Below are 26665 nucleotides of genomic sequence, written 5' to 3'. Positions count from 1 at the left end.
CCCATTACGGGATTTCGTCGTGAAATTCGTCATAGAGAGCCACAGGCGCGTCTTTTCCTTCTTTTTCATTCCTCTGTTTATCCGTCTCTTGTCCATTACTTTCGTTCGTTGTACGCGAAGGATTATGTACAAATAGTCGATCATAATGATATGGAATTTACCGGTGGGAGAAACAAAAATTTGCTATATTCAAGCGTAACGTAATTCTTTTACACTTCGACTTTTTACTAGTCAATGATAAAAAAAAGAAAAAAAAAACGATCTTGTTTTTCTTTAATTTTCTTCATCTCACTAGTTTATTATTTAAAGCAACGGTTTAAATAATAGCGGATGTAGCGTGGATTGTTCACCGGAAGAAACGTAGGTACCGAATATATCCAAAGTTAATGGTAACATATCAAATTGAAGTTCTCCATTTTCATTCTCTTTTAAAGCCGGCGTTTCAAAGGAAAACATCGTTAAGAATGTTTTTCTTGAATTATACATTTTTCTTACCACAGTGTACACTACGCGCCGGTATTCAGCAACGTTTCGCGTTATTCTAAATATTGAGTTACTACGTCCGAGCAGGGCTCTTTACGAGATAAAATAAATCTTGCTTCTGCTCGTGGCATTACCTCGACTTTATACGGCTAATGGCGAAGATAAACGTGAAATATTAAGAATGACGTTATCTGGTTTCTTAAAAACCAGGCTCCTCGAGATCGTAATTATTTGCCAGGGGCGAGAGGGATCGCGTTGCAGCCGCTGTTAGCCGCCACTGACCCAATCTCGCTCGAATTATTCTCGTTAAATTATTGTTGCAACAACGAACCATGAAACTACGTCGATAGAGAACGATCATCGACTTACCTTGAAATCGATCGTCGACCGAAATCGTGAAATTGATCACACGCATTGCAGAACCAAGAGAAAAGATACATTTTTCTTCGTCTTTTTATTTTTTTTTTTTTTATTTTTAACGCGTTGAATTTTATGGGAATTTCATTTAATATCAATTGCATTAAAATAACTGAACAATTTAATCCTGAAACTCGATATCGTTTATTTTCTTAATTACAATAAACGAAGCGAATGTTCGGAGATTTCATCATCTATCGTATTGTGTTTCACATTTTATTACGTTCTCGATCCTTGGAACCGTAGTTATATTTACGGCTCGTAGATTTCGTGGAATCGAAAAAAGAATGAAACGTAAATTTAAAAATGTTTCTCTTAATCATATTACTTGCACGAAGCATTCTGCGCAAGCATCGTTGTAAAACAAACCGAGCTGTTCCCAGTGCCGTAGTCGTACAAAGCAGACGTCCATTAACCGCCACCGTCTCCTTCGAACTTTTCTGCTCGAGCACGCGTTCGCGTTTTTGACGACGGCCCCGTCTAACAAGACGCTTCGAAATCGACACGTGCGCCCTTCCTGAACCCCCGTTCAAATCGAACGTGTGGCGCGAGCAACTTTGACGCGGTGGTTCTCGAGTGTGCGCTGGCGCAAGAATTAAAACGTGTCAAAGGGTTGAACTCGCTGCCGCGCTCTTTGAACGTCGACGCGCTTTGTGACGGCGTGAACACAGTCGATCTACTCGTACGCTGTTCTGTTCTTCGCTAACTTTGATTAGAATTGCTTTTATTTGTTGCCCGCTTTCGAGTACGAGCTGCGAGGTGGAGGATTTCGCTGGTAGATTTAAGGCTCTCTTTTGATAAGGATTTGTTTTACACTGCTTTTTCCTGGTCGTTTTACGCGGCGAGAAAAAGATTTCTCTATGCGCGTTTGCAGTAAACTATTCTCATCTTCTCTTTGTTTCATTAAAATTCTAGTAATTTTTTACAGTTCATATTGAAATTGTTACCACATAATTTAATACTATTTAATGTAATCTTGTAATGTAACGTAAAAAAATTTAGATAACGCTAATTATTACGAATAAAACTGTACTAATTGAAATTGGATGATAATTATTGATTTTTCGTATAGATACCAGAATTGATTGACTTTGGGACTTTGAATATTTCTCTCAAACAGGATGAAGCTTCTTCCAAATTTAACGAAAATCTATCTTTCTTAATTGCTATGATCATTTCCTTCGCCCCTAAAACAAAATATTAGAAAAAGGCAGAGAAATCTACTCTAAACTCTTGATATCTCACTTAAAATTTCCAATTATTGCCGCTGCAGTTGCCGCGCAAATAGACGAACGTAGCAAAACCCGCAAATTCCACCTATAAAAAGTAACGAAGCAATAAACTGCGCTCTCACATTGTCAACTTTTGACACACGATATCTCGTCGCAATATCCCTCTCTGGTATGTAGCTGTGTATTTCCGAAAAGCTTTCCCAGCGATCGGACAGGGGTGGCGAGGCCACGAGGCAATTATTTCGCAAATCGGCTCGATCACGCGGTGGTTGTCGTTTCGTCGTTTTACGATCATCCACGCCGACTCTCCATCGAGTACAGCCGACAAAGTAAAAACAGAATTTGCTGATAATTTACAGGCGAATATCGCCGGCTCGTAAACATATCCTTCCTGTTCGAGCGTGGCGGAAAGTCAAACTCGATATCGCGATATTAGCAAATAACGCGGCCGCCAGAATTGACTGCCGGCTATACCGAATCCATTAGACGCGATCGATGCCCTCGTGTTTAATAGATTTCGATTGACGCTCGATGCACAACCGTCGAAATGTTGTTTGAGATCGATGGTATTGGAAAAATGCGGCCACCAACGCGCAAATATTTGATACTGATAGGTGTTTCGCCGGAGGATAAGTCGGAAAATGTAGTACAGATTGGTTGAAGTATTCCAACACTCATAGACACTTTCTATCAATATATTTATACACGTTACGGGTGACGTTACGAAGTTTCATTAGCAGCGTTTACGAGTTTAGGCTCGTAGCGATTCTCGTGATTTCAAGGAAAACCAAGGATATGTCGAATTTAACGAAAATATGAGAAAATCATTAGAATATATCAAGGAACTTTTTCAACGAAAGGCAAACAAAATTCGTTCGTAATTGATCTAAAAACGTATCACAGTTAAATGGCATAATACGTTTACTTCTTTGAAGAATTACGTAACATTCGTCTTAAATTCGATGACAAATAGAAAGGAAGCTGTTTTTCCTCTAGTCTGTAGGTTTCAAGCAGCACAGAAAACACGCCTAAATTAGCAGTGGAATTTCGGGATAATTTTATTTAAACGAAGTGAGTAATAAAGCAAAGTTCAAACAAAGTGGAAGGCACGCGGCATGGCTACACACACGTACAAATGAAATATACGCTGACTTTGATTTACCGTCCAATGTTTTTTCCTCGACTTTATTTCGAGGTCGGGACACTCGCCATCGCGAGATCGTTCTCCATTCCCTTTAAATTGTCATTGTTTTAATCCGATTAATCCTAATATCACGGTGACTGCGTTCATGAGCATTACTAATCCCTCGGATCACAGGAATTATTTACGAAGACTGCAGACAATTACGTTGTATCGATTATTATAATGCATTGCATACAGCACATTCTATGCACAGGAATAATCATATTTGATTTGCATCAGCTTAGAAACAGTTTAGAAGAGTGTGAATTCGAAAGTGGTAATAATTAATTGTGCTAATAATAGATAAGTAACGAATTATTATTACGATCCTTTGTTCGAATTTGACAGAACGTAAGTAATCTAATTAAGTGGAAAAATATCATTCGATTGGCAAGATCGTGTGGTAAAATTTAAAGAATAATTACAGTTTCTGTAACACCGTTTACAGGATGTATAAAATAATCAAATATAATTAATACTTTAAGATCAAAATCGGCGGAACGAAATATCGTACTTGGACAGCCTTTAATAACAACTCCGATTTCTCAAGAGAATTAAGAAAAGAAAGCGTCGACATCTCGTAAAACGGTACGAAATGTATTATCAACATTTTTCTAGCTTACGCGGTGGAAAGGAGCGCAACAAAAGGTTGGAAGAAATCGTAAATCAAAGCTTGTCTATCCTTTGCTCGTTCCTCGGCCGCGTGCCGCCTATAAAGCGTATTTAAGACGTTTCGCGAGACGGTTGTTCGTGTTTCAGCTCGTGAAATATCGCGAAACAAGCTGATCGCTGCCGCAAGAAGGGTCGAATCGGGGAATAAACAGCGGAAAAGCACCGATACGATCTTAAGAGGCTTCGTGAAAGTCCTTTGTTTCTGCTTCTATTTTCATCATAGCATAACAGAAACGTCTGATTTCTGCTCAAAATGCATCTAAACCAGCCAGTTTACAAACGTATCGTGTACGTGCCGTAGCTTTTTAATGGATTTTTTATTACAACGTTAAACAGGAAGTTGGAAAGTAGCAGCAACCTAAATGCAAGAACCATCAAAGTGATCGAAATAACCTGTTCCTAACTTTTCATAGTAATTTTATCTTCTTACCGCATTCATTAACTTCGTAATATTCTGCGAGCAACGATATTATCCGAAATATTCTTCTTTTATTTTTCTAACGATTCGCATACTGCAGCTGGACCTATCGACTAATTACCGAAATATCGGAAACAAATTAACGCGTCAGTTTCAAGAGAATCTTCGAAATGAATTATCCGCCGAACGAGTGAGAATAAATAACAGCTGATTGATAGTTACTAATCTGGGATTATAGCAACTGCGTCAATCCGATCTTTTTTTCTTTTTTTTTTTTATAAATTGAAAATCTGTCGGCAATCAAACAAGAATCAATGCTTAATTATTTCGAAGAAACGTTCTTCAAAGGGTAGAATTGAATAGGATTCTTAACGACTAATCGACTGTTTGACAAGCGCAATTTTTTTGAGATGGCATGTTATACCATTATATTTGAATTTTTTGAAATTGAATTGAAATGCATGAAATGCAGGTCGGTCGATATACGCTGCATGCCTTTCGTTCCACACATTTGAATCATACAATTATTTACATAAAATATCTCTCAAGCATAAAAGCGTGACATTAATGATCACCGTGTAACGTTTAAATGTCAATTGACAGCTGCTCGATATCCGTTCAGAGCGAATAATCAGCGCACGACAAGTATGACTATATATCGTAACTTAGCTTGCTAAAATACGCATTCTATTCTTCCACTCTACAGATAGTCACGACTAATACCGACGATTCTTATTTTCCAAAGACTTTCAATTGCACAGCCTGAGAAACGAGACATTCAAACAGAAGCACGCGAGAGTTTTATTTTGCATTGGATTTTATGTTACGTACAGAGCGAACAAAATTCACAATTGATTTCTTCATATAGCATTACGTACGCATTTTACCTCTTCCGTAAATTATTGTTACACAAATACCATAAATTACTTGGAGTGAAAAAAAGAAAAATGTAAAATTAGTCGGTTTCTTAGAAAACGATCCAGAATCCTTCGATTTCTTGAAAATGAGATCGAAATTTCGTCGTGGGAATTTGATAAAACAACGTCTCAATTATTTCGATTGCATAAAAAACAGAAACATGTAAAATTCTCTAGTTTCCTCGGATAAGATCTGAAATTCCTGAATTTTTAAAGAAGAAGCGTAAAATTCTTCATCAACGTGAGGAAAAAGCGAAACATCTAAAATACTACAATTTCTTAGCTAAAAAAAAAAGTACTATGCAAAAGAAGACAGTTTATCAAGCGGAACGTACGGTCGAACGCGTGTGCGCGATTAGCCAGGATCATCGTGTAAAATGGCAGCCGTACGTTTTATTAATCGGGCAGCAACGAGCCGCGCCACCTGGTCGAGAGGCTATTTCGATATACATATATCGCAGAGTGGCCGCGATAAGGTGATAAATTTCCAGCAATTACTCTTGCAGCTAGCTTAGCTGGCGATGATGCATCCCTCGTGCCTCTCGTTGCCTTTCAGAACCCTCTATCGTCGAACGGATGCGCATTTTACGCCGCAGAGTCGCTTTTCTATTACGCGACGGCTAGCTGTTTGAAGAGAGGCCGGGGATTTATGGGCCTGGGACACGAGAGATCTATTAGGGATCGATAAAGAGAGGTAGAGATGCTGGAGATGCCATTAGGGCTTTTGAACTCGTTGGTCAATGACAGTTTCCAGGGGGAAGAACGAACGAATGCGAAAGAAATACGCGAGTTTGAAGAGCGGTTATTCCGAAATAAAGATTAACGAGAATATCGAGAAAGTTACTTAACCACTTTCCTTTACTTTATATTTTCGTTTTCGTCGTAGATATTTTCGTTATTCGTTCGTGACCAAAGATTTCATACGAATAAGTTTGCTTATTTATTCTTAAATTTCCCCGTTGCTTATTCATAGCCGACGCTTCTAGAATCCTAAAATACAATTCGTATTCCGAAAATGGAATATCGCAACGAAGGAGAAAGGTAAACGAGGCGCGTGATAGTGAGAGATGTTTTTCCTATATTCGAGAATATTCGATGTTAAAATAATGAAATTGAGAATTATCGGCGAAGAGTGGAAAAAATTGTCGAGGAAATAAACGAAGAAACAGATAGAAACGTGACTATTTATCAGATTTTGCCAAGTATAGATATTCCTATTTTCGAGACGATAAAACTGCGTGTTACAAACGTCTTAGCTATTGATCTGAAATCAGAAAAGATCAGCAAAGTCTCTTAGCTAAATAGCGAAGTCTTGTTCCAAAGTAAATCTCGTTTCGAAATTCCTGTCTTCACAGCTTCGAAACAACGAAGTCGTGTTCTCCAAACCACACGAGTCTCGTTTCAAAAAATCCCAACCCTTTCGTGATCAAGAGAACGAAAGGTTCTACTTAAACAAATTCTCATTTTTTATCGAACTAAATCTATTGTTAATCCAAATATCGAGCCGCTGTTGTGTTATAAGGGTTTCATTAATTTCAGTATTTTCCGCTCTCGGCCCAGGCGTTATTAAACGTGATATATTAACGATAATTGCCACTTTACGTTGTATTGTCGTTATTAACTCTATTATTATTACAATATTGCACGAGTATCGTTTTACATATTCAAATAATCGTCTCACCAAATGTATACACAGAGCGTCCCACGATGAAACAAGCTTCAAAATCTTAGGACACTCTGTATACATATTTACGTATATGTAATTGATCTATTGCTAGACCAATTATATATGTATGTATCTGTGTCGATTGCTTGTCCTAAAAGTAATAATTCTTCCTCTTTGCTTGACTTCTTACAACGGTACCACGAGAAACAACAAGGAATGGAGATTGATATTTCGTGTCTTTTCTTTTCACTTCCACGGTTACGATAAATCTTTTGCCGGAAGTTGAGGAATGCTTGATGGATTATAAGCAGAATTATAGGTACTTGGTGAAAGAGATTTGAAGAAATTCGGTTTGTTTGCTATGTTTTTCGCGAACGAACACGAGAAAGATATTTAGCTGGCTGGATTATTCCTGGTAATTCTTTAGAACGAATATTTTTATACAGAGGAGAAGAATCCTTCTGTTTATTTTAAAGTGAAAGGAAATTATAATTACGTTTTAAATTGTTCAAAGTAACGTGAATACTAATTATCGTAGTAAACGTGGAGAGTATGCATGATAGTTTATTATCCTATTATCACGTATCGTTCTATTTATAACATTTCATTTTATTTTATATATTTTATATTGTTACAGATATGTTTTAACATCGTAAGCATGATTAATAACTTTTTTAATTAAATATATTCCCATTCCTAACTTTCCTTAACCATTCTACGTATAATAATAACTTTCCCATTTTTTTCCTCAAAATAATACGATTTTCCAAGCTCTAAAAGAAATCGTTCAAAATTAAGATTCACAAATTTCCGTTATTCAAGCAGCAAAGTCGAGTTCCTTATGCCACGATATTTTTGCAATACTTATTAATAGATAAAATTTACAACGCTAATTATTCTCTTTTCTCGACGGTAGTTCTATAATTTAAGGAAAGTCGTTCAACCTGCACGTGTACAGGCGTAAATACCTCGCGGTGGATGCAATATCGCGCGACTTTAAGGAACAATATCGGGGTTAAATATTGAAGCATCTGTGTGCCACCTGTGGCGCACATATTCAAGTACGTATTTCCTATAATCGGTTGCTTCACCTGCCCGATATCCAATGCTGGAGAATAGCGTTCGCGATAAGTTGCCTGGAGAATCGTGAAATTTATGCGTGCAAATTCGAAGGTCGCGGAACAGCAAGGTGTTGAGAGAATAAAAATGGTTCTCCAAAAATGTGTTCTAACGCCGTCTAATGGAACACGATGGAAATAATACTTCAGATATTATAATAGAGAAACTATTATCGGGCAATCTTAAATCATCTATTCCGGTTTCATCGCTCCATAAAAGATTTTTTATTGGACTTTTTTATCCTCTGTTTTATCAGTATATTCGATACATTTAAGCTGGCTCTCTTAATCGAACTGCGATGTATCCTTTTTCAATACGTTCGATAGATTCAAGAATTTAATATTCCATGTACATGAACTTTTAGGAAAGGGTATTTGCTCTTTTTATAGCCTTATCGATTCTTAAATTTCCTTGGTAACCTCGAATTGATGTTCGATTATTTGATAAAGGCAAGAAGACGAAGTTTATTAAATTTTTGCAAAATACAGTTCCGAGGAAATAGCGGTCTACCCACAGTCGTACATTCTCAATACCATCTAACCGAATTGTGTAGCAATTAAATTAAAATACGTCTGTTAATACGTTGATCACGCGCCTGTTAAAGAATAAGGCAAAGAAATAACTGTTTGGAATGTAAATTCATCTTTCGAGGAATCGTCCTATTGAGGGGAAGGAAAATAAACGTGAGCCATCGAACGAGAAGACGAGGATATAGAACTCGATGGAATCGATGTGCTGACATCGGTCTCGTTATCGAACTTTTCTTCGATATCTGACCGAATGTTCCGCTCGAGTATCTCTCATCGGACGTGTGTATGCCACCTAATGCGATCGAGCGTGTTTGGCGAACGAATTTATAAATTGACAGGTATAAGCTTCGTCGAACGAACGGGAGAACGAAGAAAAATAAAATCGCGCGCGAAAGAGAGAAGTCGAGTTACATATTATATCGATCGCGAGAACTGTAATCCTCTGTGGAAGATTCATGAAATCGAATTGCGTTTTAAGCATAATAGCGTTTTAGTACTGACTAATAGCGTCCGATCGATCATTTTGAGGTTAATCGATCGGTTGCTATTAATCGGATATAGTTTGAAGTTATGGTTGATTTAATTGATACTAATATCCGCATTTCGTTGGTCATTGCGTACACTTGTGGCTCAGATAATTATTAATGCTACCGAAGTTTATTGGATTCGACGTTCGCAGTTTTTAAGCCTCCAACGTGAAATTTCGATCGACGCGAATTTTCTTTTAATATTACGCGCCGTAATAAAATACTAAAATAACACTGAAATATTTCATTTCAATTGGTTCACTTTATACACTGTATAGCGGTTCTCCATTCTTTTTGCTTCAATCTCGGCTGAATTTCGATCAGGAAAAAGACCTTTAACGTTTTAGGAGAATCTTTGCATTTTTTTGAAATTTATTAAGAAATTTGTTAACGATAGTACGACTTTGTAATTTAGAAAAAATATTCTGCAGTGAACACCGATTCCATGTCGCATAGAAGTTGCGTTCGCTTCTCTTTAAGTGTAAATTTAATCGAACGACTCGCTGCACTCTGTGGATTTGGGTTAGCTGAATTTTGTATTTAACGTCAGCGAAAATCTATCCGTCGTTGATCTCCTGCGCACAATAACACGAATGTCAGAGTATGCTGCATTGTAATGAAATTAAAATCGATGTTATATAATAGAACGAATTATCTCAACTATGCTACGAAAATAAACAAATTCGATATATTGCAAGGTATCCAAGTGAAATCGGGGCATGAATTATTAATGAATCATTTTATCTACGTGGCATATACTGTACTGGTTCTTGAATACAATTTAAACCACGACCAGGTTAAATAACGATTTTACATTTATCTTAGATTACTTGAAATTTTCCTAGTCATGCTCGTTAAATTCTTCGTTAAATACTTTTCGATTCCTCCTGTTCTCAAATTTATCAATTTACCAATTTCTACCTTAAATATTTGAAAATATACATACGTATGTCTAAATAATTCGCTGCAAATAACCACTAATGGAATGTAAAAATAATGTATATTAGATCATGCATATATAACGTATTCATAAAAGCTTTCTATTCTAAATATACTTTTGTGGACCACTGTATCTATGTATATACCTTCTGTGGAATTTATATATAAAAGCACACACTTCTATTAATTCGTAATCGGAACACGACAACGCGAATAGCGAAGTACAGAGATAGCCTTTTTAATAGAATCCTCTGCAGGTTCGTTCGAATTTAATGCGCCATGTATATTTGATGACTCTATATCAGCGGGAATCCGCTTCAAACGTGATTCATTCGTAAATGGAACGTGATTTGCAGTGGTGATACGAGGAGATGCGCTTTAAAGTCGAAATTCTCAGATCGCTTTCTAATTTATTTTATGAAACGGCGATAATCATTAAGCTCCGCAACTCGATTCTAACATCCACGGGTGTAAATTTTGCAAAATTGACTGGCTAGACGGCTGTTTCGTAACATATTTATAACGTACTCATATCTTTAGAAACAATGAAATCGCAATTGGAGTTTCTAAAACGTTCCATTAATTTTTCGTTGAAGAATAGAAAGATTTCGAGAGATTTCGTAGAAGAGGTCGAAAGATTTCGAATATGTGAGATATCTGAGATATCGATATCTGCGAGTTTTAATAAATTAGAGAACTTTATATGAATTTTATATCCGTGCATGATAGTTATTTTAAATTAGATAATAATATATGGCTGTTACCGGCTGTCGAATAAACTGAACGAACCCCACTATTTCTCACTACATTCTATCTTTTTTATATTTTTCCAAATACAGCTTGAAAAAAAGTGCATCTAAGAAGCGTGAAAAACTAATTTTTTCATTTTTCCTAAAAGATATTGGAAAAGTGTTTTAAATCATACGAAAGTTACTTCTATTAATTATATGATATTTGGAAGAAATTATTAAGATTTGAAGCTATTGATTAAGGATTAATTAAGCTATTAATTATGTACGTGCAGATATGACATTGCATATATGCATTACCAATGTAATAATAATATCTAATAATTTTATTATATAAGGAAGAAGATTTTATCCGTGTGTAATAACGTTCGATTCAATTCTATCTGTTAATATTAATTGATGATCACTACATTGCCGAAATTAGACGAGGCGAGTTAATATTAAAGCCGTTTAATTCAATATACGTTTCAGGTATACTGCTTCAGCGAAATGATCATCCTTAATTGAATTCGCTGTTCAAACATTGATTAAAAGTATTATCATTATCATCAAGGTATTTCGTTTGGCAATATAATACCAAAATTATCATTGTTACTTTCGGCTCCATTTGTTTCATAATCGTTTTATCGGCTCGTAAAGTCCGTGCTCTTTAAAATTGCATGCAAGCGATATTGAAAAGTCATACGTTTCGTCTATTATCCGATTTTAAAGTTACATTGATAATAATCAGAATGTTGGTTTAAATACTTGAAAAATTGAGTGAAAAATACATCTGTGTTCTGTGTTAACACAAAGAATCTTTGGCTTCGAATTATTTCGATATTTATTATTAATCACAAACTTGAAACGCGTTAGTATAAACGAAGATCACTTTCTATCTTTTACAGGAGAACAACCGTAAAATTCGATACGCTGTTAACTGGTATCATTGTTTTTTATTTGTTGCACATTTTTAACGATTAAATATATGTTTTTTTATTCACCTATCGCTGAATATTATCAAAATATTGATTGCCACGACATTGATATTCCATTGGTATCATACAAAACTTATTGGATTTACTGCCCGTTTTAAAAAGGCAAAACATATTTGCACATAACAGGTCATTCTTCTTTTCCGCAAATTGCAAGTCATATAAATCCATTAAGGACGAAACAATGAAATAACAGATAAAAAATGTGACATTACTGAGAGACGGAATAACTGAAACCATCGAGTGATATCAAAATCGCGAACTCGACGAATCTAAACATCGTCTCGAATCGTGCCATATGTCTTTCCAGACGTTGTACAAATAAAACCGGAAGCATAACCAAATAAAGAATTTCCACGATTATAGATTCGTTAATTGGAACATTAAAAATAAAAAATACTCGAACGTTCTACCAAGTGTCATCATGAATATGCAAGTTCCACCAGGAAGTTCTTGCCTTCTTTAGAAACTTCGTTCTGAAAATCGTCTCGTTTTACTTCTTCCTTCCTATCCCCAAACCTTACGGTACCCGCATTCGAAGCTGTCAAGTGCTAGAGGGTCGACGACCCACTGTCTGACGTCCATCGGTTTTCTTATTAAAGTTATGCTTTTCGAAATTTCTTGCCGCGAAATCGTCGTCCTGGACAGGATTTGCCAGGAAGTTGGTCAGCTTTTCGGCCTGTCTCGTCCAATTCAATTAACTCGTTCGGTACGAAAGCAAGTTTTGCAGCCCCGTAAAACGTTTTGACACTTGAAACTCCCCTGGCCTGCTTGTAGTTCGAACATGTATTTTGGCTATTTCTGGGGATACCGAAAGAAGTAGACGGATGTTTTTTAAAGCTCGATATATCGTAGAATATCACAGTGTATCCTAGAATTTTGTGCGTTTCGAGGATTCTCTATCAGTTTTTCATGATTAGAATTTTCGTGATATTTCTTTCGATGTTTTTTTTTACAGAAAAATATTGAATTTCCGCGAATTTTAGAGTCCCATCACTTCGGTGAATGTTCGTCGCTGGATACACATTCGATGTTTTTAAAACCGTCAATAATAGAGGAATCAATTATTTATATCGTTGAATTCTCGCAGATGAGATGGATAAAGTTTTAGATGTACAGTGTTATCGAAGATACGTAATATTAATCAAAATATGACGCATCAAATTTGCTATATCTCGATCACAGTAAGGTGATGTTGGTTACAATTGTACGAAAGAATCTTCAAACGCTCGTTATCAACAACTTTTTAGTCTATCTTTTTTAATGTTTCGACATTTCAAATATTTGCATCTCTTCTCTCGTTGTCTCTTCTCTCAACTTGGTTCACATAATTTTTCAGGCAGTCGTATTTAATGGCAAATTACCATAAGAACGTGTGACGTCTACGAGACGAGATTCCAAAAGCTGAAGAATAACCGTGATACAACTGATACAGTTGGTGCAGCGAGGCTAGTAGTCTTGAGAAGACAACATTTTCGGAACTATACGAGACTTATCGTTAGTGTTGAGCGATTGAAGGCAGACCACAGTTATCGTTGCGCTTCTCAAAAGACAGACAATGGTCGGAGGTGGCCTTTTTGCCGCTCTATGGTAATTTCAGGATGGATAGAACGCGCTGCGAGAGACAGACCAACCTCTGCGATATCGGAAACTGCACGCCGCTTGGAAATATTTTGCCAGGGATTATTTACATTTCAAACTAGAGGGGCCGGCTCCGATGGGAAATAATCCTTTCTTTTTTTTTTTTATTTTTTTTATCCTTTTATCGTTCGTCAGGCCACGAGATGAAGGATTGCGGAGGTATTTCATTGAGATTTGATCGCGATGCACGTGCGCCTACGACGAGTCGATGGAAACTTGTAGGTTTTGTTCCATGTACACGTCTGTTCGTGACTATCAGAACATCTAGAGAAAAACGAGGTAAACCTGACAAATTATTAAACCTCGTTTGAAATATTAGCCTGTAAAGGTCTCGTACGTGTCTTTTACAGCAGAACGATTTAAAAATCCATTTTACCCATCAACTTTGTATTACGGCAATTTCTCTCGTTTTATTTGATCTTAGAATTAATCGTGTGTATTTTGAAAGGAAATTGGACAATCAACAAAAATGGATTTCTCGTACGAAATTCTTCGTGCGAAATCCTGATTAATGCAGGGTGTTCGATTTGAAAATAGGAGATCAAAGAAAATTGCGATTGTGCTTCCACAACAATCAACGATTGATCAACTATGACGTTTTGCGCAAGGACGACAGGAATCCTGATACTTATGAATAGGTTTGCATCGTGCACGAACGTTTTATCTCTTTTCCTCGCGAGATTTTCGAAGAAGAACTTTCCTTCGGTAAAGAAACTTCCTTCTACTTACCTTTTACTTTTTCTCTTATATTTTGTTTAGTTTGAACATGCCGTAATTGCAACGGAATTAATCATACATGATTTACTCGCGGAGATTTTTTCTTTTTCGTGAGCCGCACAAATTTACCTAAGTGAAACTCGAGTAAATCTAAATTTACGAAAGCGAAGCGAAACTCATTAGAACTCCTCCTAAACTTGCCTCCCATTAACCCCACGATTACCAAGATGAAACACACGACATATATTTACTAAAATAGTCTCGAATCTTTCTTAATTAGAGAACAGATAACGAACCAACCGAATATTTCGATTGTATCCACACACGAATATATTTTCAGCAAATATTTCATAGAAATACGCGGGATATTGTAAAGACAATAGAAACTGATCAAAACATATGTACATTTACATTATAAACAATTGAGAAATATTTGTAAAAATGTATAAAAAAATTATTAATATTTTCTGGTTGCTTTTTTAAAATAACAGCCCGTGTTATTTTAAAGCAAATTAATCATTCAGTAATTAATCATACAACATAATATTATTGATATCAAAATAAACAGCACGTATTTCACGCGAATTCTGAAAACAAAATGCTTCTGCATACTTGTGAGCGATGTAGAATGAAGTAAAAATTAAAAAGAGAAATGAAAGCAATTGTCGAGAATGCAGAAGAAGGCATAGTTTGGCGACATATTCACACGGATAAGTCGGCCAGTAAAATAGCAGATAATCGTTAGAATGGGGAAGGTACCGTGGCATGGGGGTTGCAACCCTCGAGTGGTCAGAAAATTGGCACGCATCGCTCGTTTAACCATGAAAATTAAAGATTTCCAGGCACGATAACATCGTATCCCGATCGCTCGGCTAAAGGGCAATTACCGGGCGCGTAAGTCGACCAAAGAGATTTCAGATATTCGCGTGGGATATCCCTTAACGACGGCCATTATAGGATCGTTAGAAAATTATCTATTAAGCGTCAACGAGAAGAAAGTTGCAGAGTTTTCATCAACCAATTACGAACGATGAATCTCAATTTCCTGACCGGCGATTTTATAGGTGTATTAGGTGTTAAGTATTCGACCTGGAGGGTCTCCATAAAATTGTTACGGGCTTTTCGTCAGAGTTCCGCTGAGAGTTGAATTTTTGCCGATCGTAAAATTGCGGTCACCAAAGTCGATCGCCATTCCGTAATCTCCGGTTCTCGTTATTTTTATGGAATTTCTATCCTGGATTATTCTAGTTCAGAATTTTTATACCTTCTTCGTGACGTTCAGCAATTTCGGTTTTCTAATCGAGTATGTAATTGACACGCTTTATAGGATTATTGCTCGAGCTCGTAGATGTCCGGCAAATTATTCCAAACTTATAGTTTATTAAAACGCCGTGCACAATTTTTAACACACTTCCTACTATTCTTTATATTTAGTCAACGAATCAACAGGAATTTCAAAATCGGATAACTTTCTAAAAAACGTAGAACGAAACCGTCACTCACCGCTCAGGTAGAATTGGCTGCTGCTGTTGTATAAATTCGTCACGATTGGCTTGATATTATCGAAGGTCAAGGTCTTCAGCGAATTATCCCTCAAGTCCAGCACGTACACTCCCGGTGCACCGGCCAGGAAATCCGGTTCCAGGGTGACCAACTTGTTTTCACTGAGCTTCAACTTCTTCAAATTCCTCATTCCGTCCAACGCCTTCTCCGAAATATACTCAATCTCGTTTTGATCGAGGTCCAGCTGTCTTAACGAGGGCATCTCGATGAAAGTTCTATCGCCAATCATGGCGATCAAATTGTTACGCATGTCCAGCTTCAGTAGACTTCTCAAACCGTGGAAACTGTCCGCGGTGATGACTTTGATCTGATTGTCGACCAGCTGCAGTTCTTCTAAAGTAGTCAGATGTTTGAACGCCTTGTCGTGCAACGTGCTGATGTTGTTCCCGTTCAGGGAGAGTATCTTTAGCGATGGTAGATTGACGAACGTGTCTCTGGAAATTGAACGTGCAGAATTAACAACTTCCTAAAATAACCAATTCAAAAAGTCCTAAATAATCAATTCGTTTCTATGCAAATTACCCGAACGGGTAATTTCAACATTTTGACTGGGTCTGGAATGAAGCAGCCATCGTATCGCTGGGCTAAACGAAGATGACAAGACGAGCTGCGAGAATGATGGAAGAGACAGAGGTTCCAGGAAAAAGTTGCACGAGGAGGATGCTTTATGACCGTGTTAATGGCGCCGCGCAACACGAACGACATACTTGGTGTATCGAATCGATGTCGGAGCTTCGACGTTGATAGGGATGCGCTCCTTAAGGAGCAGTTGTTTTGTTTCAAGAAGGACGATGTTGCTGACTTTTGATGGTTGTGATTTGAAGTTGCTACTGTGGTTCGGCTCGAATGATTCCGAGTGGTTTGTTGCGAGGAACTTGGAACTTTTAGAAAAAGATAACGCGTGATTCGTATTGGATTAAACGCGGTAGATACGTAGTGTTACGTAGAGTAAAAAATGGAATTTGATATGTTTATATTTCAATGTTTAATATTTTTATTTTTAACTATATGGCAATTCGGAGAATCGATGTGATAGAAGTGCCGAGGGAAATAACAGGAGAAAGAATTCTATAAAATAGTAGGGCAAGTGGTAGAAGAGATACAATAGCGAATACTGTTCCAGATACTGGATAGAATAAAGCAGAAAGCATTTTTCAAAGCTCATAAGTTACAGAAAGAATATTACACGGAAGAATAATCTATTTCTTGAAATAACGACTTTAGAATAGTAATTGTATTTATTCATAAATAAGGTATATGAATTATTTTTACATCATAAAGTATGTTCTTACTAAGTTTCATAGATAGATAAAAGAAGTGAATCACGTTGAAATTTTGTACGGACACGTCGCGATTTCTAAAATATTTGTCAATAAGAACTACTATGCTTTTTATCGAAATATATAAATTGTATCTTTAACGGGAGTGATATTGAACGTAAAGAAAGAATATACGTAATGCTCCTACAGGAATATAAATCTATTACTACAGCTATTCGGTCCATATCTTTCCTTGAAGCAGCAGTAAAGTCACGAATGCTTCGTGTATCGGCACATAAAACGCGATCCTCATTATTAAGCATCTCGTAAACTATTACGTATAGAACCAACTCGATACGGGTCAAACGTCTTCATTCTACAAAATTCGTTCGATAAATATACAGTAAAATCGTAGAAATTTTTCAGTCGTTCCTTCAAAAATAAAAATATAATCACATGGTAATTTCCAATTCCTATCTTGCCTCACATCGATCCTGAGAAAATTTAAAACGTACAGATTATTTATTTCCACGCTTTTCATCGGCCTATAAAATTCAAGTAGATTTACATAAATTTGTCGCTCCCCTTTATATATAAAAATAAAATCACTAGTTTATCTCGGGCCAATCTTAAGAAGACTGAAAAGTAATCTGAAATCAATTTAAAACACGTCACTCGCCGCGAGATAAAAAATCAATCAACCTAAGTACTTCTAAAACACTCTCGAAACACTTCCAACGATTAATCCTACCCTTCGATCAATTAAACCCGCATATTCTCCGCTTCGGTACCTTTCAACCCTTCGGAATATTCTCGAGAAATCTACACAGAGGCAGGATACTCCCCCATCGAGCAATCTTTTGTCGTCTATCCGCGTTTACCCTAAGCGACCGCGTTTAGACGAAAGTCGAGCGATCGAGATTCCCCGCCTTATTGTCCGCGTTTCTATCGCGTGACTGCATTCATATCGAGCGTCAACGATTATTTATGATGTTACAGGGCGCGGCGTGATGCAGAGATTGCAAGTACTCGCGCGATCACGCGCGCGACACCCTTAGACTTTTCGTCGATAACGAGCCGCCAGTTGCAACTTTCGACGCCTGATAATGCGTTCGGTATGCACCCCAAGTCGCGTTTTGCACGCCAGATAGGAAATCATAATGCATATACCGTTACGAATGCTGGCAACGTTGTTCGCTTTCTAGATTTCTCATTCGTTTAATCAGAATCTTGAAAGTACGACAAGTATGACAATGTATGGACTTTGACCATCGAATTAAGACTACGCTTGTTTAATTACAGCGTGCATACGCGTAAACTTTATCAGATAAATGGAAAATCGTCGTTGGTTGTCCAAATATTACAATTTCATTTATTCAAATAATTATCTAGAATGTAATTAAAAGGCATACTTTTTCCAATTACAGTACGTTCTGTACACACAGGCGATGTATCACGTAAATTGTCGTTGGTTGTTCAAATATAGCGATTTAATTAATTGAACTCGTAATTACTGTAATTTGTTATATCGCAAAATATGTTCGAAAGATTCGATTACTTTGACAATAAAGTTAGGTAGGTAGATTTGAGCAGAATCTGTTTCTAGCGTATTACCCGGTAGGTACAAACAGAATTTTGTTTTGCTTTCACATCAGTCATATTTGCGTTCCATTAATTTCATCGGTGAGCTAAACTTGGATTGTTTGATTCAATTGTTTATTAACGACTTCGATAAGTTTGCTCTGATCACGTTAATGTGGTTGGTACACACGAATGGAGCTGTGTTAACTGGTTAACCGGTTAACTGTGTTTTATCGATTAACTCTTAATTGCCAGGTGCACTTTATAAACTCTGTTCACTTTGTCGTGTAAATGTAATTGATCATTTCGCGTAGTACACATTGCTCGACTTAATCTCCATTATTAAATTGTCATTATGTTATTTCATTAAAACAACTTTGACTTTAGTCGAAAGCTATGAGTATCACGAGTACAATTTTTAACTTGTGCTTACACACATATAAGAGAAAATGAAGTGAAGAGGACTGAAGCGTGTAAGTGAAACAGGTCAAGGTTTAGTCAAACATTGTGTTCCTATCTTCTAATAAATATTCTATTTGCAGCTTTGTTCATGAACTAATCACATGTATTTTATTTTATGTATTTATATCATTTCAAATAATACCTAGTATAATTTGTCCAAATTTATCAAGGAATATATTACCTGCTAATATCTATGCTAATATCTGCTATATTATCTTTCATAACTTAATGTATTTAATTAATGGACACTGAAAATATCTCTAGCGTTGAATTACGCGTTCTATGTTATAAAATATATCGTATAAAATTTATCTATGAATTGAACGAACAAAAAGTAAAAAAAGACGAGACACATATTTAATGACTCGTTCTTTGTCACTTTTAATGTATCGTTGTGGAATTAAATACTTCATAATTCTTCGTCGCTTCCATCATTCTTTAACACTTTACCATACAGCCCCCAAGGGATCAACAAGATAATAATTTAATCTAACAAACTATCACAACCTTTTATCCGTTTACGACAATCAACTATTTTGCTCGGTTTATTCATTTTTACCCCATCAATTACCACAGGAAAAACAGACAGTTACAGATGTATATATATCGCTTTGCTCCATCTTTATAAAGCATTCTGATAGGAAGAAAATATTAGATTACAATTAGATTATGAATACGCTATAAAAATATTTAAAAAAGTAAAGCAAAGACTTTGTACGAAAGATAGAATGAATAAATTGTCGCATATATGAAAGACGTAAGTAACGATGAAAATTACGTTAGAAATTGATGAACAGAATATTCATTAGGACAAGAACTCAGGCTGGTGGAGTATTTCGATCGGCCCAGTAACGAACAACTATCGAATCTCTCGAAAATAAAGTTTCATAACTCTACTAATGAATAACTAATCAAATTATTGTTAAATTTTCCTGAACGCGATAACGTATATTTAATCACAGGTTATATGTAGTCAGTAATCGCCTAATCGACAATTAATGAAGCGAACACATCGCGTACTGCGTATTTCGAGACATTCTAACGCGAGGAGTCGATTCGATTTGCTAGAGGAGTCCTCTGATTCTCCGAAACGCGAATTCTCCGCGCATCGCGAAATTCCACGGCAATTTATGCAGTCGGCTCGTAAAACGCTCCCTTCGAGGAAGACATTTTCACTTTACTCGAGCTCAGACTCCGTAATAGAGCGTAATTGAACGAATCAGCCGGAATTACAAAGGGTGAGGAAAGGAGATATTCGAACATCATCGAACGACGTGTATGTGTGGTAAATTGCAACCAGCGATTCTTGTTTAACCAATTCAGGTAACTGTTTAGCTAACAGCGGAGCAACCTCGAATCATGAAAGTTATTTCAATTCCAGTAACTTTTACTATTTATCACAAAAATATTTTTGCCAATGTGAACTTTGATAATCGTCTAGTCGGAATTATTGAAATTATTTCTTATCAAGTAATATTTGAGTACTATAGGTTATCGGTAGACTCTGAATTCTTATGCATTTATGGAAGATTCAAAGGGGATTTAGATAGAAAAATGCAGAGAATAATGGAGCTGATATGCAAAAATATACAAAATATCCAAAGTATAGTATCTCTTGTAATATTTTGTAAGCGAAACAGATGCCTGTCTAGTGTCTACTATTTTAGTCGTATTCGTAAAAATATGAATTACAAGATGAAGTAGTCTAATTGTCGGTGCTTTCTCAAATAAAAAAAAGCTGATCTCGAATTACTAAGATTATTCCTCGGTAGCCATTTATCTACGATAACTTCGATCATTTATCAAAGATATTTTCTCAAATATAAAACTATTAAAATTATTTCTCAATGACTGTCATTCTAAAAAATTCCTACTCGAAACATGCCAAATATAAATGCGCGAAGGAATTTAAAACAAAGCTTAACAAAATAAAGAACGATCCTACCTATTGATCTCGGTGATCCGGTTCGAGTTCAAGAAGATCGCCGTTAGATTCTTCAAGTTCTCAAACGCGTGCGTCCTCAGCGTCGAAATGGAATTCGTGCTCAAATCGATTTCTGTGATCGTAGGAAGGTTCGAGAACGCGGATTCCTTCAGCTCCTCGATGCTGGCATCTTGGAACGTGATCTTCTGCAAGTTCTTCAGCTGTCTCAGCAGTTGAACCGGTATGTATTCCAATCCGTTTGGCGTTCGAACCACGAACTTTAGCTTCTGTAAGTAGATCTGCGAGGTGAAGTAATTCCACGTTGGATCGTTAATGCTGAACGGGCTCAACACGACGCAAGTGGCTTCCGTGGCGTTTCTAATGGTATTGTTATCGCAGTAACAGTACATAGGAGCCTGTACGCCTTCGATCGCGCAGATGTTCACTTCTTTCGTCTCTTTGGCGACCTTCTTCTTGCCCCGAGACCTCGTCGAGGCTGACAGGCTCGAAGGAAACATCGAGGTCAGAAACAGCAGCTGAAGAAAGATCCAGGATAATTGTTTCATCTTGATCGTCGCTCTACAACGAATCTGGAAGCAGAGAAGTTACTTGTTGGAAATTGTTTCTGGTTATGATCGATCAATTATGTATGGGTTATCGATAGAGATATGGAGGTTGTGCCGCTGGCATATTAACGATAATAGAATTATTAAGCGCTGATGAAATATACAGCGGAAGATACATGGGATGCTTTGTGTTGTCGTTGGACACGGTACACATCGCGCTTTCGGATTAATTACTGCGGATATCGGCGATTGGATTCTGTAAATGGAACGGCGTAAAATGTAGATTCTAGAAATTTGATAGTGCGATTAATCGATTATTGTATTGTAATAGAGTAATCTATGATTGGATCGTTCGTCGGTACGATTTTTATAACAACGACGAACTACAATTTCGATCAAATTCGGAAACTTTGTGAATGGAAAAAAAGTATGTAACTTTCTGTTGCTCGTTTTATCATCGTTGTTGCGATCAATTTTTGTACGGTTATTATATTATCCTTTTAATAACCATTATAGTATCATAAAATTATCAAATCACCAAAAGCCTCCACATAAATTTCTTCCATTCGCGTATGACGATTCACCCTATTCCTTCGTACCTTCCTCGAACTACGCGTTATCGCTCTAACGGTGAATGCGATCATGCTTCATCGGCCCAGAAAGATCTAGTCGAGAGCCAACGAAACAAAGGCGGAATAGGTTAGGACCGTAGAAAGTGGAAAGAAAAAAGTAGAGTAAGGTGGAAGAAGGCTGGGCGCTCGGGGGCGTAAAGGCCGTGAAAAAGGTAAACGAAGGGGAACAGGAAGAGGGAAAGGAAGGCGAGTTCACGGCCGCGTGGACATGTGTGAGAGAACCTTTCACTTGTCGACGCCACGCTTTTTTCTTTCCACTTTCTCCATCGCAAAACGAAGACGACCCGAAAAGGACAGCGGCTCGCGAGAAACTCTTTGAAAAATTATCATTCCGAGCGGAACGCTCGCATAATACCGCGTTTCGTTTGTCTTTATTTTTCAAACTGGCGTCCGTCGACGTCCGGCATCGCCTCGTCTCGCAAGCCGCTCCCGCGTGGGTGTATTCTCGCGGTCATCTTCGCTTCACGAGCGTGAAAAATACTCGCAAGTTCTTTTTCCGTGTCTGGATTCTGTCTTCCGTCTCTTCCTTTGACAACCACGTGTTCTTGTTTTGTACAGGATGCTACAAAGTGACGGGATCAAACCGATGGATATACACCGCGCTTCTTATTAGGTTGTCCGAAAAGTTGCTTTCGTTTTATAAGGAAAAAATAGACGCACAATGTTGTTTGTTTTATATTAGTTTATTGAATTATACGCGAACGTAATAATGGAAATATAACGAAATGGATTATACCTAATCCAATAAAATAATATAAAGTGGAAATTGTTGTTCGTCTATTTGCGTCTTATGAAACGAAAGAAACTATTCGGACAACCTAATATAAGAAACGCTATTCGATCGACGACGAATATTTTCAGACACGAATATTGGCAGATGAAATTATCAAAGCATTCTGATCCACGAGTAATCGAGTCTTTGGGTAACCTAATAATAAGTATCTTGATCGATGAATAATCGAGTAAATATAGCCACGTGTTTTAATATACAAACGTTTAAAAATTCATCCTAGTCATTTATTTGCTAGTTTTAAGCTCTAGTTCCTCTTTCTGATCAAACGATGTATCCTAACACAGAAATAAAAAAGCGTATAATAATCGAAAAATAATAAACTCTGCCCGTTTTTCAGACCAGCAGGAAATTTGTTAGCTCGTAAGGTGTATCGAATATATCGCCTGGGTCAAGCACGGTCGACTTACTGCATCGCGTTTTTATCCACGCCCGTTTTTTTTATTATTCCCGCGACAACGCGGAAAGGGGCGAAGCTCCCACTTGCTCAGCCTCTGTTTGCACCCATCTATTTTATAATTGAAAATTCACGTTGAATACCTGTGGCTCGGTCGCATCCCGCGTGGCGCGAAAATAAAAACATTAACCGCTGTGTCGCCATACGTTACACAAGACGGTCCATTAAACAGAATCGTTAAGCCGAGTCTGGTCTCTTTTTCCCAGCTGAGTTTGCGTGCACGAAAAAAGGCGACGCTGTTGCACGTTTCCGTCCTCGCGATTACCATTTTACACAGCGTATAAATAATAACGCGTTTAAAAACGCTGCTTCGCGTACAACGAACGATCTCTGCGTTTCATTTCAACCCCTGCATTATGCTTTTTATAGTGTGCCAACCGGCTAACTGGACACGTGGCGCACGTTCAAAGCGTTTATGCCAACCAACTATTCATAAACGTCTGAGGATCCAGAGAATACGTATTTTCGTGTCGTGGCTCGCTGTAGAGAAAGGAATAAATCAGCTGGATGAAAATCCAGCGATCACGAAACCTGTATGGGACCTTTAATTTTTGATCGTGCAATCAACCACCGGCTATCGATTTCACGCACACGCTCGTTCTTGCGAGTCCTCCAATTAACACGCGACGCACCAACAATACGGTAGATGGTCGGTTTTTGATTGAACGTTCGAGTTTCCCGAATTAAGCTCGATTCAAACTCGGTACGGTCAAATCGCATCAAGTCAGACATCGGTCAAGAGATTTTCATTTGGATTGACCGAATTGCCTACTACGAATGCTCTCATTGGATCACGTGTAAGCGATTTTTGTGCGTAAGATTTCTACATGAATTTAGCTCCTGAATACTACAATCGGGTACTGTGGTTAAAGCTTGATGGTTGTTGGTAATCTGCAGATATTATTTTCAAAATACCGAACCGAATTTTTCTACATTTCTGCACATTATATGCATTCTATGTATTTCGCAGCTTTAAATTTCCCATACACGTGTAACAGTCCGCAGTCCATTTAAAAATAACGTGTCTGGTAAGCATTCTCATAACATATCGTTTATGTAACCTGTTATATTTACTTTTCCTACTTACATAAGATATTGTACACGTATATCGTGTCGTATTTTTATTCGCGTGTAAAATTCTCCTCGAACTTCAATTTTCTATCGTAATAAAGATAGCCAATAAATAAAATGCTATCAATATCAATCAATTTCAAGGAATCCGTGTTACAGACCAATATAGCAATGAGCAAGAAACTCGGGACGAAAAAGTCGAATCGAATACAGTCAACAAGCTTCTCCGATATAAGATCGGAGAATCTTTCTGACCGATTAACCTCCGCAACGACTCCCCTAACATAGTTTCAAGGGACACAATTTAAGGATGGAAACTGGTTGCTTCGCCAGCACTTAGGCAAGAAGCGAGAGACCCAGGATTTATCGTCGGCATTACGCGAGAATCTAGGAAAGAGAACGGAGAGGAGACAAGCTCGAAGCAGACGTAGGCGGAGCTCAGCTTTTGAGGTCTTCGAAACAAGGAAAATCCCTCTCTTCCCTTCGCTAACCTCTAACCAGGATACCAATGGAAATCGCAATTGTGCAGACAGCGTGATGCATGAGGGACACTTTCGGCATTTTGTTTACGTTATACCGCGTCTTGGTACTGCATTCTTCGTGGTTCATTGAACCGTTGACACTTGAGAGCAGACGATCAATTTTATATCAATTTAGGGTTCTCAGACGTTCCAACTTAAGCGTGCAGAGTAAAATAATGCTATATAAGGTCATATATTAAAACCTGTTTGGACCTATGAAATCCAACTATGGGTAAGAGCAAGTAATTCCAACATAGAAATTCTTCAACGATTCCAATCGAAAACTCTAAAATACTTGATAGATGCACCTTGGTATGTTACCAACGAAACGATACATCGCGACTTCAAGATACCCACAGTCAAAGAAGAAATATCCAAATTCTGTAACAGATATAACATAGGAGTTAACAACCACCAAAACCCGCTAGTTACTCGATTACTTGGCACGTCGAATCAGATCCGCAGGCTGAAAAGACATTACCCTTTAGACTTAAGCACTAGATTCGACTAGAACCAAACACACGATAAACGTTTATTAAACACGATATAGTACCGCGCCAGAAAAATTTACTTATAATTCTCAATGAGAATTAAGTGTAAAATTCATCCAACTAAAAAAAAAGATTTAGGGTTCAATTTCCCATTATAGAATCGACATGATCAACTCTGTTTTTTTCTAGGAATACTTGATATTATCTTGATATTATCAGCAGAATACATAATGACTTCCCTGTAATCAAGTCATTGCCCTGTATGACGTTTATCGTGTCTTCTGTATGACTCAATTGCTCTCATTGTATGATTCATTGGAATGGAACGCCTACCTGGAACGGAATCTTGTAACATTTTTCATAATCTTATATTCTTTTGGGAAAGAACAAAGGGAAGATAGAATTTTGTAAACAATCATAGTATAATTATATAACACAGGTACATTACATAATTTTTTAATGTAAGTATAATACAATTCTATACGGAATGTGAATGTTCTTCCTCGATCGTTTCTAGGTCTGTCGTTCTCGAAATTTTCCAAAGATATTCGAGACGTATAATCCTAATTATAGTGACGATATAAATAAGAAATACGACTCGGGAAGAAAATCGATTTCACAATGAAATAAATATAGTTGTGGATATATATTATAAAGCAAAGTAAATATATTTGTATTAACAACATATTCAAAATTCAATATCTCTAGCATCCTTCAGAAAATAAATGCGATATGAATGAAGAATTAAAAATATACAAATGAAAAGTAAAATACGTCATCACTTATTACTTGCAAAGCAAGTACGCTAAAAATAAATTCATCGCTGGTTCGCTAAATAATAAATAAGGGATTATAGATTAATCCCCAAAGCGGTAAAACAATTTGAATATTCATAAACTTCCTAATGAAAATATTCTCGCGAAAACAAGAAGTCACGTTTTAATTTTAGTGCAGTTTGGTACTATTTTGTCGAAAGACGACACAGAAATAGACGGCAACAGCTCTTCTAATTGAACAAATCCATTACATACAACGAGTAAGAGAAAGTAAAAGCGCACGAGTTCTGCTTTAAAACCGCGTTTACCGATCGATCATCATTTCTCCCTCTTCCTGGCCAACTTTCGAGCATTATACACTTTATAAATGGCAACGAAGTTAACAAGC

General features: G+C 37.1%; 1 protein-coding gene across 3 annotated transcripts in view; it reads right to left on the bottom strand.

Annotated features, from left to right (window-relative positions):
- Positions 1-26665, bottom strand: part of Con (leucine rich repeat protein connectin) — a 350962-nt gene that overhangs the window by 110041 nt on the left and 214256 nt on the right. For all 3 annotated transcript variants that reach the window (XM_069120653.1, XM_069120652.1, XM_069120654.1), the window contains 2 exons: positions 20995-21563; positions 15688-16181 (listed from right to left, as the gene is read on the bottom strand). In XM_069120653.1, the coding sequence (XP_068976754.1) occupies positions 15688-16181; positions 20995-21539 (1039 nt within the window). In that variant the 5' untranslated portion in view covers positions 21540-21563. The remainder of the gene's footprint in view (positions 1-15687; positions 16182-20994; positions 21564-26665) is intronic.

The sequence above is a fragment of the Bombus flavifrons genome, chromosome 9 (genome assembly GCF_040668555.2).
Source record: "Bombus flavifrons isolate JBK064 chromosome 9, iyBomFlav1_principal, whole genome shotgun sequence".
NCBI classification, from domain to species: Eukaryota; Metazoa; Arthropoda; class Insecta; order Hymenoptera; family Apidae; genus Bombus; species Bombus flavifrons.
The sequence above is the reverse complement of the archived record's forward strand: the minus strand, read 5'-3'. Positions and strand labels throughout refer to the sequence as shown.